Consider the following 16790-nt stretch of genomic DNA (forward strand, 5'->3'; position numbering starts at 1 on the left):
ACATTATTGGACTAAATACAGAGTTAACTGGGTGAAAAGTAATGTCCTGCTATGTACAGGAGGTCAGAGAAGATGATTCAATGTCTCTGCTGGCCTAAGATCTGTGAATCTATGAACCTTCTCCTAAAGCAGTTGGTACTAGCCAGTTTAGAGACAGAAGAGTGGGTAAGGTGGATGACTGACCTCCTCTAAAGTGGCAATTCCTATGTTCCTTAGCACTGGTAAAGAGAAACACCTTCTTTGAAGCTGGAAGTTCCCCTATCTCCACAACTTTCTCACTTAGGTTAGGAGTTCACTTGTTACACTTGTTTGTAAGTTCTAAAAATAAATGCAGTATTAACTCTGTCTTTGAGGCAGTTGAAAATTCCCATTAGCAGAAGTTTCCAGGGAGTTGTGGCTCTCTCATGTAACGAATAAGAGGAGGCAGTCACTGTTGGGATCAGTTAAAAGCCAGCAGTGCCAAGTAGGAGAATGGAACTGGGGGTCCTGTGTAGAACTCTCAGGTCTCTTTACTGAGGTCCATGAAGATGATGGTGATAGACTCTAGATCCTGTATCGTACTCTGTGAAAGACTGCATGAAGAGGTCACATCAGAGAGTCCAGCTTTTGTTATACTTGTTTTTGAGGAAGCACAAAGCTTCTCATCAGATTCACAGAAGGTATGTATATTGTCATGAATGATGTGTAACAGATTTCTTTCTGTGAGACACACCCTGAGCAGACAGTTTAGATGCATGTAGAACACCCTGGGTTTTACTCAGTCAGCCCTAGCCAGAGAAAATGGCAGGAATTTCAGAGGATTTATGATCATTTGTATATCCCCAGTCATTCACTGCATAAAAGCCAACCTCCAGGATTGTTGTTGGTTAAAGCCCAGAGGTCAGTGAGACCCCAGAAGGAGGTAGAGAAGGTTTTCCCTTTCCTTCATCCATCTATCTCTCTTTCTTCATTAATTTGTCATCAGAGTGCTTTTTAGGTTACAGATGATAAAAGCATCCCTATAACACATGAGCTTACAGTTTGATATGACTGAAATAATGTAATTACTAGCTGACATGAAGAAGAAATAGGCAAGTATTGTATCTGATATTTACATGTCTAGGATTTGTAAACCTGTTAAAACACCCTAAAAAAAGACATAGAATAACAATCAACCTACTAATATTGTACTGCTTAACTAAAACTTCACATACAAATTCACCACTAAGGAATCAGTAAAAAAGTCAGAGATGTGTGTCTCTGAAGGAGATAGAATAATAAACCATAGAAATGAAGGGCTGGAAAGCATCTTGAGATGTCACCTAGTCTACCCTCCTGTGCTGACCATCTAGACCATCTCTGGCAGGTGTTTGTCTAAGCTGCTTTTCAAATGTCCAATGACAGGGATTCCAAAACCTGCTTTGGTAACCTGTTCTGGGGCGTAACTACCCTTAGAGTTAGAATGCTTTTCTACTATCTAAACTAAATCCATCTTGCTGATTTTGATGGTATTTGCAGGGGAAAGGTCATAGAACCATAGAATATCAGGATTGGAAGAGACCTCAGGAGGAAATCTAATCCAACCCCCTGCTTAAAGCAGTACCAATCCCCAGACAGATTTTTGCCCCAGATCCCTAAATGGCCCCTTCAAGGATTGAACTCACAACCCTGGGTTTAGAAGGCCAATGCTCAAATCACTGAGCTATCCCTCCCCCCGAAGTGTAGAAATCCCAAAGAGCCTCTCCCTACCTCTATAACCAGTTTAAACATCAAATAAAATAAAGTAACACCCCCACTCCTCCAAAAATGTATCTGTTTCATGTCATGTCCCACAGGCTACTGTTACTGCTTTTTAATTATTACTTTTCTTGATAGAACCCATGGCAGACACAAAAGAGGGAAATAAAACGTCCATTACTGGATTCATCCTCCTGGGCTTTGGGAATCTCCATGAACTTCAAATTCTTCTCTTCCCGCTGTTTCTAGTGATCTACATTGTGACTGTGGCCGGGAACATCCTCTTCATTGCACTAGTTTTGGCTGATCAGCACCTTCACACCCCCATGTATTTCTTCCTGGGGAACTTGTCCTGCCTGGAGACCTGCTATAGCTCCACCATCCTGCCCAGGTTGCTGGCCAGTCTCCTGACTGGGGACAGAACCATTTCTGTTACTGGCTGCCTCGTACAATTTGATATCTTTGGTTCTCTTTTAGCTACAGAATGTTGTCTCTTATCGATGATGTCTTACGATCGGTATTTAGCCATATGCAAACCTCTGCATTATGCAGCCCACATGACGAGAAGATTTTCCTTCCAGCTAGCAGCTGGGTCTTGGCTAAGTGGGTCTGTGGTCAACACCATTGAGGCATGTTGGTTATCACAATTGATTTTCTGTGGCCCCAATGAAATTGACCATTTCCTTTGTGATTACACTCCATTGATAAAACTGTCCTGCAGTGACACCAGCTGGATGGTTCTTGTGAATTTCCTTCTCTCCTTTATATTCATTCTTCCTCCATTTCTCTTAACCCTGACATCTTACGTGTGTATCATCCACGCTGTCCTGAGAATCCCTTCCAGCACGGGGAGGCAAAAGGCTTTCTCCACCTGCTCCTCTCACCTCATCATCATCACTATTTTCTATGGGACCCTGTTCATTGTCTACATGCTCCCAGACACTGCGGCACTGAACAAAGTGTTCTCCAGCTTCTATTCGGTCCTGACTCCCATAGTGAACCCCCTCATCTACAGTCTGAGAAACAAAGAGGTCAAGGAGGCTCTGAGAAAAGCTCTAAGTAAGACTATGACTTTTATAACCAATCACAAACTTTTTTCTAGGCATTTATTGTTGATTGCAATTAAATGTGTATAACAGGAACTCATTAGGTGGTGTGATGTAGCAAACCACAGCTCATGTGCGAGCCCTGAATTACCAGAGCTGTTCTAATACTTACAGTAAGACCCATGCAGAAGAGCCAGTTCATAAGTAATGATTGCAGAGCCAGGTATTCGCTGACTCGTGAGTTATAGTATGGATGGGCCCTGGATCAGCCTGGGGTAAGGTGAGCTAAAAGAGTGAGTTAATAGGTGGCAGGTTTAAAACAAATAAAAGGAAGTATTCCTTCACACAACACACAGTTAACCTGTGGAACTCCTTGCCAGAGAATGTTGTGAAGTTGAAAACTATAACAGGGTTCAAAAAAGAACTAGATACGTTCATGGAGTATAGGTCCATCAATGGCTATTAGCCAGGATGGGCAGGAATGGTGTCCCTAGCCTCTGTTTGCCAGAATCTGGGATTGGGTGACAGGGCATGGATGTTGTCACTGTGTGTTTTAACAGCTATAAAGCTTTGACTTTTTAAAATCAACATTTCCTGTCATTAAATAATTATTGTCTGTCCAGCCCTGTTGTGTCACCCATCCTCACAATTTCCCACAATTGTGTATTAGTATATAGGCTTGTTTGTGAGCCTGGCATAGAATTTGGGGTTTGACTTTTTGATACTCATATCCTTACTAATATGTGTGAACAAAGAACAAATACGCTGTGTGTTACATCTGCCCACAAGCAGATAGTGTTAAGGTGTTACAGGGTATGGTGGGAGTGTAATATGTGAGCATACACTGGAAAGTTGCCTGGATCTTCTCTCAAGCCAGGGTCAAGCAACCAATCAAGAAGGGCAAGGAGGAATGGGGCGGGGGGCAGGCATAAGACACACTAAAAGCCAAAGAAAAGTCTGGCCTTGGCCAGAACACAACGTCACTCCTTACCTCTCTGATGGAGTACAAAAGAGGTCGCATGAAGACCCCAGACTCACGACCCTCCAAAATGGAATATGACCATAAGTTGTAAGGGGTAGGACCAGGGGTGTGCACAGCAGGTATATTTGGGCCTGCTAAGAAGGGGGGAATGGGGAACAGGGACACAGGCAAGGTTCTGCGGTGTCAGAGCTGGGAAGGGAGACACGGGGTAAACGCTCTGCGGCGTCAGAGCTGGGAACGGAACACTGGGAAACAGACTCGGCCGGCCTGTAGAGCTGTGGCTATGTTTGCTTGAAACTAACCCCAATAAACATCACATTGCCTGCACTTTGGACTTCTGGTCTGCTGCTTTCTGTCTGCGTGACAAGAACCAGGGTAGGAGGTGAAGGGAAAACCCACTAACATTGTGATTGTTCAAATCAATAAAAATAATTTAAAAAATACTTAAAACTCATAATTTTGCGCAACTGTGAAAACATAAATTGATAAAAATAGAAACAAAATGCTTAAAGGTGCACACTGGTGTCATGCATTGAAATTAGAAAAAAAAAATGGGATTCTGCCAAGCCTAACTAAAGGATATCCTGATACGGTGCTTTTCCAATCGCTCTTGCTGAAGCTGTTCCACTGTGTACAACAATTAAATATGCCTCGGGCCTCATAGTGAGCGAAAATGACGCTGTATCCCAGTGGTCAAAGCAGTCACTTCAGAGGTGGAAGATCCCTGTTCAGATCCCTTCTCCTGATTGACCAGAGGTGGGGAATTTAACTGGGGCCTCCCCCAGCCCAGGTGGGTACCCTAATCACTATGCTAAATTTTATAAGGGAAGATACTGCTGTTGCTTCCTCCCCCGCCTCACCATCTCCCTCTGGCCACGTTTTGTAGAGTTATGCGTGTTCAGAGCCTGCCTACTGGATAAGGCTTCACAGGTGAGATAGGCAGGGGAAGGCCCATCTTCACAGGTCTGTGGATTGTGCTGGGACTTAGGTGTCAGATGGGTGTCCAGAGGAGCATGCCCAGACGCAGCAAGTTAGGCTCTTAGGGAATATTTACAGCTCAAATTTAGGGGACATGGGGCAGATTAGTAAAGGGATGGATTTTGGTGGGGTTTTGGTGCTTAGAAGCTTTTGAAATCCCACTAGGGACCTAAATACCTTTATGTATCTGGCCATTAGTAATTTTAAGTGCCTACAGAGTTAAATGGCAGCAGAACATGTGTTTGTGGATTGCAGTGGTGCCTAAAGCTGCTTACACCTAGTCTTCAGGTCCCTAGTCCCTTTGTGGAGCTGGGCCTGGGTGACCAGAGGTCATTGGAATCTGCTTCACTCATCGAAACACTCATACACTAGGAATTTTAGCTCATTTTCACCTGGTCTGCTGCCACTTGACTTGTTATTTTTTGAGACCCTTACACGATGGGTCTGAGACATCAGTGTGTTATTCCGATTGTACAGTGACTGAAACTCCTGAAATCAAAGCTATTGTGCTGGCAGGGTGTGGAATCTTCGCCAGTATGTTGAAAGTTAAAAATTAAAACGTTACGCTTTACATGATCCCTTACAGGTGGATAGTTTTCATTTTTCCCATTTTGTAATCAGGAAAGTCAAACAGAAAATTATTCTGATTGAGCATTTCTGGAACACCATGAAAGTGTGCATGGGGATATAACTCACAAATAAAGGAAAAATGTTTTGCCCCAAAGTCATGTTGTGCTAAGTTCTTTGATTTTATATGATTAATTATTATTGTTGTTATTATGGTTGTTTTTATTTTAAAATCACATAACATTTTATTTTGTTTTAACCACCATGTTAGCTAAAAAACACCACCACATATAAAATTGCCATCCCACCAGATAGCTAAGTAAATAGGTAGGTAGGGAGATAGATAGGGATGGGGATGGGTGGATGGATGGATGGAAACACCCCATTCTCCAAGTTACCCATCTCCCACTGGGCACTTAACGCCACTATTCTCCTGGGAAACTCCTAGCCCGGGATCCTCCCACCAGCAGGATATTTTCCAAATGGCAAAATTTGGAAAACAGTAAGAAATTGAGGGGGGGGGGAAACTACTTTCTGACCTTACGCCAACTTTTTCCATTTGGAAAATAACTAAGTTCTGAAAATATTACTTTCAGAGAGAGAAAGCAATACTTTAACTTTTAAAAAAGCCCACTTTCAATGCTTAGGAATATTCTGTGAAGCTGGAAATCATTTGGAAAAGGTAAGAAAGTGTGGGAAAAAACCCAACACTTTCCTATGTTTTCAAAATTTCATGCAGGACAATTGGAATGTCCAGACAGGAATATTTCTAATGGGGATTTTCCCCATAAACATTTCCCCAGGAAAATCCTGATTTTCCAGCCAGCTCTACTCAACATCAAGAGTTTTCCCACTATCACCAGAAAGATCTGGGATCCTCTTTCCATTCAGAGAACGGGTCAGGTGTTCACTTTAGCAATGCTCCGTCCTCTACTGATCCAGATCATGTCAGTTAACCATGATCAGGGTGCAGTGATAATCAAATAGTTGTTTGTGAGCCACCTGTTGTATCCCAAGCTCTCAGTGATAGGGTTAGTATGCATCATTTGGGGTGAAATATTACCCTCCCCAGAGAGCCAGTATTAGGCCTCACAACACTTCAGCCATATTTGGAGTACTTAGCTGGAAGTCAGGTGGTGCATGGGCCTTTTGTTGATCTTCTGAACAGCAGTGAGTTTCACCCTTTAAGAACTCATGGCCTGGTCCAAAGCTCACAGACTTTAATAGGAGTCTCTCCATTGACTTCACTCGGCTTTGCCTCCATCCCTAAGAGGATTGAGAGACTCAGGAGTTGGTCAAAGGGTCCGTGAGAAAAATTCTCTTCTGTAGTGTATCTAGAATGGAGAAATTGGAGAACAACAAGCCAACTGGCCTACTTTATATGGACCAATTCTAGGAAGGAGAGGGAAGTATGAATGTCCACTGCCTTGCAACTTGTGCGATCATTCCCACCTCTGAATGAGAATATAAATACTCAGGATCTGTTTCTTCCCTGACTTATGCCTCTGATGTCAGTGCAGTTGCTTCTGATTTACACTGATGTCAGTCAGAGAAGAATCAGGCCTATCATTCTGCTCTGGCAGCATTTTACATTTAGCTCTGTAATTGCTTTGCACAAGTGTAATCGATGGCAGAAGCTGCAAGACCATGGAGAATCAGCCATCATATGCCATGGTTTCTTTCAAAGCTTGGCCAAACAGGGCAGGGATGAATGGAAATGTGGACGAACTTTCCTCACATATAGATACCCGTCTCATGAAGGAATGACTGAACCACCAGTTTACATTACCACAGTCAACTAAACATTCATGATTAAAAATAGCATTTGGTCAACCTTGACCTTAATCATTAAGAAAGGGATAGATAATAAGACAGAAAATACCATATTGCCTCTAGATAAATCCATGGTACGCCCACATCTTGAATACTGCGTGCAGATGTGGTCGCCCCATCTCAAAAAAGATATATTGGAATTGGACAAGGTTCAGAAGAGGGCAACAAAAATGATTAGGGGTATGGAACGGCTGCCATATGAGGAGAGATAAATAAGACTGGACTTTTCAGCTTGGAAAAGAGATGACGAGGGGGGATATGATAGAGGTCAATAAAATCATGACTGGTGTGGAGAAAGTAAATAAGCAAGTGTTATTTACTCCTTCTTATAACACAAGAACTAGGGGTCATCAAATGAAATTAATAGGCAGTAGGTTTAAAATAAAAAAAAGGAAGTATTCCTTCACACAACACACAGTCAATCTATGAAACCTCTTGCCAGAGGATGGTGTGAAGGCGAAGACTATAACAGGTTCAAAAAAGAACTAGATAAATTCATGGAGGATAGGTCCATTAATGGTTATTAGCCAGGACAGGCAGGGATGGTGTCCCTAGCCTCTGTTTGCCAGAAGCTGGGAATAGGCGACAGGGGATGGATCACTTGATGATTACCTGTTCTGTTTATTCCCCCTAGGGCACCTGGCATTGGCCACTGTCAGAAGAGAAGATACTGGGCTAGGTGGACCTTTCGTCTGACCCAGTATGGCCGTTCTTAATGGTGCAATGAACCTAGAAGTGATGCTCTCCATATCCCCTTCCCAGATCCATGCAAGCCCTTTCCAATAAATACAGATATCTAGAAGACAATCATATACACATGTGGTCTCAAATACAATGATTTTACATAGAGGACATTAACATTATTTTCCAAAATTAGATATCTCAACAACATTTTTCATTCCCATTTTGAGATGAAATGAAAACAATGAGAGACTATTTACATTAAATGCAGATGATTTTTTGTAATTTTTTTCTGTGTTTCAAGCAGCTATGAAGATAATCATCATTTCTGAAACATTGATTTCTAATTTGATTTCTGATTTCAATGCACACAAAAAATTTAAGAAATGTTAACATTTTTATGTGTTTCTTTTTGCAGTTTTTGAACACTAGTTCAACTGTAGCATTGAATGCCACTGACTTAAAAGAGCTACTACAGATTTGCACCGTTGTGTAATTCATATCAGAAAAAAGTTATGCACCCAAATTACTTTCTGTGAGAAAATATTTTTCTCTTTCTTCTGTCCCCCAACAATCTTTTCAGAGCCCCTATCACCTCCTTGTTTCTCAGGCTGTAGATAAAGGGGTTCAAGGTGGGGGTGACGGTTGTGTTAATCAGAGAGAGCACGTTGTTGCTGCCTTGTAAGTTAATAGAATTGTGTCTTAAATAGATCAGACTGTGGCTCCCATAATACAATGTCACCACAATGAGGTGTGAGGAGCAGATGGAGAAGGCTTTGTGTCTGCCTTCAGCTGATGCCATCTGTAAGGTGGTGGAGACAATAAAGATGTAGGACAGAAGGATGAGAGAAAATGAAATGAAGATGACCAGTATAGCAGCTGTAAATAACTGCATTTCATACTGAGAGGTGTCAATGCAAGAAAGCTTAATATATGGGGGAATATCACAGAAGAAATAGTTAATTTTATTGGACCCACAAAATGGCAAGGCAAAAACCCAGACTGTCTGTACTAGGGACACCGCGTTACCACTGAACCACGAGAGAACTGTCAGTGAAAGGCAGACTCTCCTGTTCATGCTGAGCGTGTACCTCAATGGGTTACTTATGTGCCTGTAGCGGTCATAAGCCATAGCGGCCAGTAGGAAGCAGACATTCCAAGGAAGACCAAGAAGTACATTTGTGCAGTGCAGGCCATGTAGGAAATGCTCCTGTCCTCTGAGAGGAAGTTCACCAGCATCTTGAGGACAGTGACCGAGGTGTAGCAGATCTCCAGGAAGGATAAGACCTGGAGAAAGAAATACATGGGGTGTGAAGGGCTGCGTCCATGGTGATGATTATGAGAAGTTTGTTCCCCATCAGGATAATGGTGTGAATTAACAGAGAGACGGAGAACAGAGGCACCTCCAGCTTGCGGCGGTTGGACAATCCCAGTAGAATGAATTCAGTCACCGTGCTGAGGTTCCCCCTTCTTGATTCTTCTGCATATTTCATCTGTGGGAGGACAATAAATATCTAGATGACATGTGAAGGAATGACCCACTGCAGGAACTAATGGGGAGATGTTCAAAGGCACACATGGGAGTTATGGTCCCAATTCCCAAGGACATTCAGCAGGAATTGTGGCCCACATCCCCAAACATATGTAGGTGCCTAACTCTCATTGATTTCTATGGGAGTTAGGCACCTAAATACTTTAAAGTGTTTGGGAGACTGGCTGTCACATGTGCCTTTGAAAATCTTCTCCATTCATAGGGGCAAATTCTCTATTCATCCAGTTCAAATCTCACTGAAGCTACTTCCACAGTCCCTGTGAGGTTCGGAAGGTATTTCCATCTTCTAGATGTGGCTGTCCTCGGCCCCCCTTCTCTTCTCTTGCTGTCGGCTCTGTTGACTTTTTTCTATCTGTCCCCATCTTCCCTGAACTGGACACAATACTCCTGATCAGCCTTAATAAGCGTGGTAGAGAGGGAAAGAAGTGTGTCTCATACTTTGCTTACAACACGCCTGCTAATACATCCCTGAATGGCCTTCGGGGTTGGTTGGTTTGTTTCCTGCAGTGTACTGCTGTACATCCTGGTTTTGTACAGTGCCGGCTGCACATGCAAGAATGTACCTGGGGCTAAGGGTCACTAGGGGCAGCAGAGGGTGAGGAATGGGAAAGGGGCAGCTCTACTGTAGCATGGGGGCACTAGGGATAGCAGAGGAGGAAGGCTGGGAAAGGGGCGGCTATACTGTGTACTGGGCATTGGGGGAAGCAGAGGTTAATGTGGCCAATGTTTTATGTAGCCTTGTTAATGATCTCTCCATGGCAGCTGATCACAGGAAATGACCAAATAAAATAATTCTTTTAAACTGAAATCTCAGGTTTAATATTCCTTAAAGTGATGAAGGGTCAATCAACTTGGAATTAAGAACCTAACCCGCAGTGTGAGAAGATTCAGCTCTCTCCTTGTATTCTAGCCAATGTGCAGGTGAGACGTGTTTCCCTTGAAGAGTTAAGCAATGGGATTTCATCCCTGTTGGCATTGACGGGGTGTGAGCCGCTTCTTGGGAGAACCACGCCCCCAGCCCCTCCCCTTCTGTCTGAGGCCCCGCCCCCATCCACCTCCCCTACCCCGCTGGTGTCCCGAGCCCCTATCTCCGCACCCCGCCACAAGAGCACCAGGCCACCCCTCCACAGCTCCCACAGCCCCCTGAGCAGTGGACGGCATGGCCCCAGTGCCGGGGGCTCCCAGCGCTGGGCAGCCCCAACTGCCTCAAGTCCCTGCTGCAGGCACCAGCCCCAGCCCCAGCCCCAGCCCCAGCATGCTTCCCGGAAGACAAGCAACCTGCCAGGGCTGGGGCCAAGGGGAAAGCAGCAGTCAGGCGGGGGCCTCAAGGTGGAGCGTGGGCCGGGCCATGCTGGGCTGTTTGGGGAGGTTTCACCTCCCTCAGCCTATGATATGCACCACCCAGGCAAGTCAGCAATGTATTTGCCAGAGGTCAATTAAAGAAACAAACAAACCCCTTTTTTCAAAATGCAATGATGCGAGCCACAAATAGTCAAGATTTGGACAGTATGAACAACAATGCTTTGACACAACATTTTTCACTCTGGGGATAAATTGGAATGATACCTTACTGCACGGTTAGGCGGCAAATTATGGTAGTAGAGGACTGGGAATTATAACTATCTTCTAGTTGGTTTTTCATTCAGATATAAGCAGATACACCTCTACCCCGATATAACACGACCCGATATAACAGGAATTCGGATATAACGCGGTAAAGCAGCGCTCCAGGGGGGCGGGGCTGCGCGCTCCGGCGGATCAAAGCAAGTTCGATATAATGCGGTTTCACCTGTAATGCGGTATGATTTGTTGGCTCCCGAGGACAGCGTTATATAGGGGTAGAGGTGTATTTGTATCCTTCTGTAAATGCTGGAAGAAACCTTCCCTTCAGGGAAAGAAGTTACAGTTGGTCAAAATCTTCATGCTGAAAAAGGGCAGTGTTGGAGTCAAGTTGTAGAATATATTGCAATACACACAACTGAAATGATTATATGGACTGTACCCAAACTGGCCCATGATTTGGCGACTGTGAATGTAGAACAGTGTCCTTTACTGGATGGAACCAGTGCTATTCTTTGGTTCTCAAATGTTAACAGACCAATTACAGACCTACATTTCCGGAACAGGATTAAATGATTTGTATTAAGTGCTGTGACACTGAAGATGCGTGAGACTCTGAAACTTTTCTGGGACGTGGGAAGAAGTGATTTGTACTTTATAATCTCAGGTCTCTGAGTTCCATGCTTCCATGGTATGGGCCTTTCCAAGAACCCGATGGGAGTTAGGTGACAAATTCTCATAGCAATGTCACGGGAGTTGGGTCTTTATTGTGTACATAACCCCCCTTTGAAGATCCCAACCTAAATGTGTAAAGCACCCTGTTGCACCTGCATTTTCTCACAGCAGGCTGCACTTTCTCGTTTCAGATAACACTGACCAGCAGACCTTGAGCTAAGGGTAACATTTTCAAAAACAATTAAGCAAACTTCAATAGTGACATAGGAGGCTTAGTCCCGTTGCCTTTCAGTGAGATTTAGGTTGCTAAGCCTGAGTAACTGAGAAACGTTTGAAAATGGGACTTAGGCTTCTAAATCACTTAGAGTCTTTTTAAAATGTTACCTGAACTAATTGAGTGAGCTCATTGGATGGGGACTGGGTACATGTGTGCTTGCTATGGAGGGCAACAGGGGGGTTGGATGGAGAAAATGTAAGATCAGCTAACTCTGGTGCCATTTTCAAATCTTTCTAAGGGGATTGGATGGGAACTCAGTGTCTAAATCACTTTGGCAGCTGTAAAATCTAGAATTGGTGCATTACTTCTTGACAGTCACCCTAGCATTCACGCAATAAAGAGAGACATTTGTTTCAAGATTAGAAGTTTCTTCCCTCTCCAGGACTCTCCCTTTGAGATTAGAAGTTTGACTCTGGTTTAGTTTTAGAAAATGTCAGTAAATACCAACTTCCCCTTGCCTGTTGCATTCCCCACAGCAGACGTGCCTCGGGAGACTGCCTCTCCCCGCAGAAGGATATATCCAGAATCAGAAAAGATGTTCCCCATTTGACAGAGGGAATGAGGCACAGGGTCATGTTACCAGACATGGCAAAGGAGCCTCAGTAGCTTTTCTAGGTTGTCGTTCCAGTTACTGGGCACATGGAAGTAAGTAAATGCAGTGGGGACAGAAAATGAACTGAATAACCTGGATTCTGGTACCTGAAATGCTGTGTGAGCAGGTGACAGCAGAGACCCCAGCTTCTGACAGACCCACCTTAGAGGTAAATCAATCTTTTCCGCTCTGATCCTTGAATCTTGAGGAGTTTGAGACAGTGTAGGTCGGTAACTAATCCCATGGGAATCGAAGGGAAACTGGGCACTGATCTCTCTCAAACTTCGAACCGAAAGTGAAGTGACTGATTTTAGGAATAGGAAAGTCCTGTCAAGTCATGTCTATCCTAGCTCCTTTCCTGGCCTCCATCACCCTGGTATCTGGGCACCTCACTGCCTTGAATGTATCTATCCCTCTACTACCCCTATGTGATGCCATTACCCCTGATTTATAGATGGGAGGTGGTGCACAGATGGGCAGATTTATGGTGGTTTTCTGGCACCTCAAGACCCAGACCCCCAGTGGGATTGGAAATCGATGGGCATTAGATACAGCTGCTACTCAGGCACCAGGATACATTGTTAGGTACCTACCAGCCTTTGGAAATCTGCCCTGAAAGTCACACAAAGAGCTGGTGAAGAGGCAGGGAACTGAACCAACATCTGCCGAATCCAAGGCCAGCGCTTCAAACACAGGAGCAGCCTCCGTTCCTCTCTGACCTCCCCTCCTGACCCCTACAGCGTTGTGCCCTCACTGGCAGCTCCGCCATCATGGGGCGCTGAGTGAACTGCCGTGGGGAAAGCAGAGCTGCTGTTGGCTGCTGCGCTCGGTGCTTGGGGGCAGACACTGGCTGTAAGTAGACTTGGCACCAATCAGTTTTGTTTCTCCCCTTAGAGGGTTAATATTGGAATTATTTTATCTTTCAGATTTTTGCCCCAATTTTTAACTATTAAGTTTTACAGTCACAGGAATCTCAGGAGGGGTTAACGTGTGTGTCAGGGCGAGGGCAGTGCTGCCAGCAGGGTGGGGGGGGGCTCTCGACCAGCTGAGGGACCCAAGACACCAGGGCACATGGGCAGGGAAGGAGGCTGCTCTGGCCCAGTGGCGCAGAGATCCATGGCCAGGGCTGGGAGCAGGAGGAGGAGGCAGTGAACCCCCGGCCACGGGAGTGGTCACCTCATTGTTGAACAGCGCCGTCGATGGGCAGAAACCATTCAGTAGCGGGGTGGCCTCCCCCACAGCCAGGGACTCACCATCCTCTTCACAGCCCAGGCCCGCCAGGGCCGCAGCCTTCCCTGCACTTTACGCCTGCAGGGATGGGTGTCGCCAGCCATGCAGACATGCAGGGAGCCCTCAGCAACTCTGCTGTACCAGCCCCACTCATTGACTCCCGGGACCGCTGGGTGCAGAGGGCTCCCTGCCCAGCCGCAGGGCTGGTGACACCATCGCTGTGGGTGCAAGGTGCAGGGAGAGGCTGCACTAAAGCCCACTCTTACTGATAGTTTCTGTTGTTGGTTTGGTTGTATCAGCTGATATCGACCTTTACCAACGTCTGTTGATGGAAATCGAATCCAGCCGAGCTGTACGTTTAAAGAAAGCTCAAGGCGTTCGCTGTCCAAATCCCATTGCAATCAAAGGGACCCATCCTAAAAATCAGTGGAAATTTTATCTTAGATGTCAGCGGAGCAGTCTCGGACAGAAAAGAATTATTCCCAGGGTGTAAAATTAACCTTGTGCATAACTCTGTGCAAAGTCCAGGCCTTATTGAGTATTAATAAAGATTAGTAAATTGGTCTGGGAAAAAATATGACCTCACCCACCCTCTCTCTTTAACGATCAGTAACGGGGAGAGAGACCGTAATGGCAGACTAGAGAGAGGATTAATATTTCTTTTAACCGAAGATAAAGAAGAAAACGTAGAGCTGATCAATATTTCTGATTGGCATTTTTGATGAAAAAAAGTTTTGTTGATAGGAATCAAAATGTTCCAGGGAACAGATCAATTTCTATGCAATTTTGATTAGGAAAAAAGTTATTGTATAGAGCTTTATGAAATAAAATAATATAAAAATGAATAGAAATACATGTAAATATCTATAATACACAATGTAATATACTATAAAAATATCATAGAAAAAAATAAAAATAGGTAAAAACATTTTAAAAAGTAAAATTGGAATGAAATCCACATCTGAAATCATGCAATTGCCGATGAAATGGAAATTCAGGTCCTACACCACTCTCATAATGTGAAAATTGCACATTTCTTACATATTATGAATTTTATCCAGAATTTTTTCTTGCAAGAGAGGATCAATTTCTAGCTAATGTGGTGGTTTCTAACAGGAGTAGTTTTGGTTTTGGTTTTTAATGAAGATCTCATCTCCATATGTAGAGTGTCCGACGGCAGGACAATGAAGTATTGTCCTAGGGAAGGAGAGGCATTGGTCTGATGATAAAAACTTTCAAATGGCTCTGATAGAGTTAGGTGGCCCATTTCCACTGCAATTCACTTGGAGTTGGCTGCCCACACGCTGCAATTCCCAGCTTTTGTTGTTTAGTTTGTTTTTCTGTTGCGGCTCCCTCTACAATATCCAATCCTGGCCCGGTTCGCCCATGGATCTCCAATCCATAAAGGTCATTGCCCTGCTCTGATACACCAGGCAGTGAAACGTGACTATTTGAAGCAACACATTTTTGTACTGTTGTACCTAAGCCCCATCAGCTTAATATTTGAGTGCTTGGTGTCATCTCTCAAGTTACTACACGAGTTTCCAGAGAGATTAATGTTTTGTTGAACCTGCAGTCTGCTCAGATATGAAATCTGCCCCTGGGATCACGAGATGGCATTTCCCCTCCCCTGGACTCCATTCTCCACTCACCCATCCTTCCAGTAGCTAGCAGAGTGGGACAATGAAAAAAAAGGTTATGTTTTATTGAGTGAATTTTCTTCATTTATGTGGCAGAGTTCATTTCTTTCCCGTAGGGAAACCAAACGTCCATCACAGAATTCATCCTCCTGGGATTCGGGGATCTCCCAGAACTGCAGGTACTTCTCTTCCTCCTGTTCCTAGTGATCTACATTGCGACCGTGGCAGGGAACATTCTTATAATTGTGCTAGTTGTGACTGATCAGCACCTTCACAGCCCCATGTACTTCTTCCTGGGGAACTTGGCCTGCTTGGAGACCTGCTACAGCTCCACCATCCTGCCCAGGATGATGGCTGGTCCCCTGACTGGGGACAGGACTATTTCATTAAATGGGTGTGTCACACAATTTTATTTCGTTGGTTCTCTGATTGCTACAGAATGCCTTCTCTTATCAGTGATGTCTTATGATCGATATTTAGCCATATGCAATCCTATGCGCTATGCGACCCGTATGAGTCACAGGTCTTACCTGAAGCTCACAGGTGGCTGTTGGATAGGTGGATTCCTAGGTAATAGCATAAATATGTTGTCGATATCTCAGTTAATATTCTGTGGCCCCAATTGTATTGACCATCTTTTTTGTGATCTCATCCCCCTTGTAAAACTCTCCTGCAATGACCCTCACCTAATGGAAATGGTGACTTTCACACTCAGCTTGCTTTTCTCACTGGTCCCATTCCTGCTTACCTTGATATCCTACATCTGCATTATCGCCACCATCCTGAGAATCCCGTCCACCACCGGGAGGCGAAAGGCCTTTTCCACCTGCTCCTCCCACCTCATCGTGGTGAGCATTTATTATTCAACTCTGCTGACTGTGTATATGTTCCCAACCACTGACATCCTGAGTGACTTCAAGAAAGTTCTGTCTGTTGCCTACACAGTCCTGACTCCCCTGGTCAATCCCCTCATCTACAGCCTGAGAAGCAAAGAGGTCCAGGAGGCCCTGAGGAAAGCCTGCAGGAAACTCATGTTTGGGCCATGCTAACTAGTCAATTTCCTTGGTTTAAAATAGATATACCATGGGTTGGGGTAGGGCCTGAAGTGAAGCCTGCTGTAGTCCCAGGTCGTGTTACCCTGAGCTTCATTGGGCTTCATGTCCTGCTCTTACACAGTGTCTCGCAACCTTTCCAGACAACTTTACCCCCTTCAGGAGTCTGATTTCTCTTGCGTATCCCCAAGTTTCACCTCACTTAAAAACTATTTGCTTACAAAATCAGACATAAAAATACAAAACTATCACAGCGCACTGCTACTGAAAAACTGCAGAGTTTCTCATTTTTACCATATAATTATGAAATAAATAAATTAGAATACAAATATTGTTCTTATGTTTCAGTGTATAGGCTATAGAGCAGTATACACAAGTCATTGTCTGTATGAAATTTTAGTTTGTACAG

General features: G+C 44.3%; 2 protein-coding genes and 1 pseudogene across 2 annotated transcripts; 2 read left to right on the forward strand and 1 right to left on the reverse strand.

Moving 5' to 3' along the window:
• Positions 1 to 1859: 1859 nt before the first annotated feature.
• LOC135886354 (olfactory receptor 11A1-like) lies at positions 1860 to 2852 on the forward strand. The gene has a single exon (XM_065414149.1). It carries the CDS (start codon positions 1860 to 1862, stop codon positions 2850 to 2852), a length of 993 nt encoding a protein of 330 aa, XP_065270221.1.
• A 5477-nt stretch (positions 2853 to 8329) lies between these two features.
• Positions 8330 to 9296, reverse strand: LOC135886494 (olfactory receptor 10A7-like; annotated as a pseudogene).
• A 4479-nt stretch (positions 9297 to 13775) lies between these two features.
• LOC135886355 (olfactory receptor 11A1-like) lies at positions 13776 to 16378 on the forward strand. Its single transcript, XM_065414150.1, has 2 exons — positions 13776 to 13862; positions 15446 to 16378. Exons 1-2 carry the CDS (start codon positions 13776 to 13778, stop codon positions 16376 to 16378), a joined length of 1020 nt encoding a protein of 339 aa, XP_065270222.1.
• Positions 16379 to 16790: the final 412 nt, after the last annotated feature.

This window comes from Emys orbicularis, chromosome 12 (assembly GCF_028017835.1).
Source record: "Emys orbicularis isolate rEmyOrb1 chromosome 12, rEmyOrb1.hap1, whole genome shotgun sequence".
Lineage (NCBI taxonomy): Eukaryota > Metazoa > Chordata > Testudines > Emydidae > Emys > Emys orbicularis.

Excerpts from the sequence above, each read along its gene's own strand:
- LOC135886354 (XM_065414149.1), top strand. The coding sequence starts at position 1,860 with ATGGCAGACACAAAAGAGGGAAATAAAACGTCCATTACTGGATTCATC.
- LOC135886355 (XM_065414150.1), top strand. The coding sequence starts at position 13,776 with ATGGGTGTCGCCAGCCATGCAGACATGCAGGGAGCCCTCAGCAACTCT. Across the intron at positions 13,863-15,445 it reads TTGACTCCCGGGACCGCTGG|GGAAACCAAACGTCCATCAC; the intron begins GTGCAGAGGGCT and ends TCTTTCCCGTAG.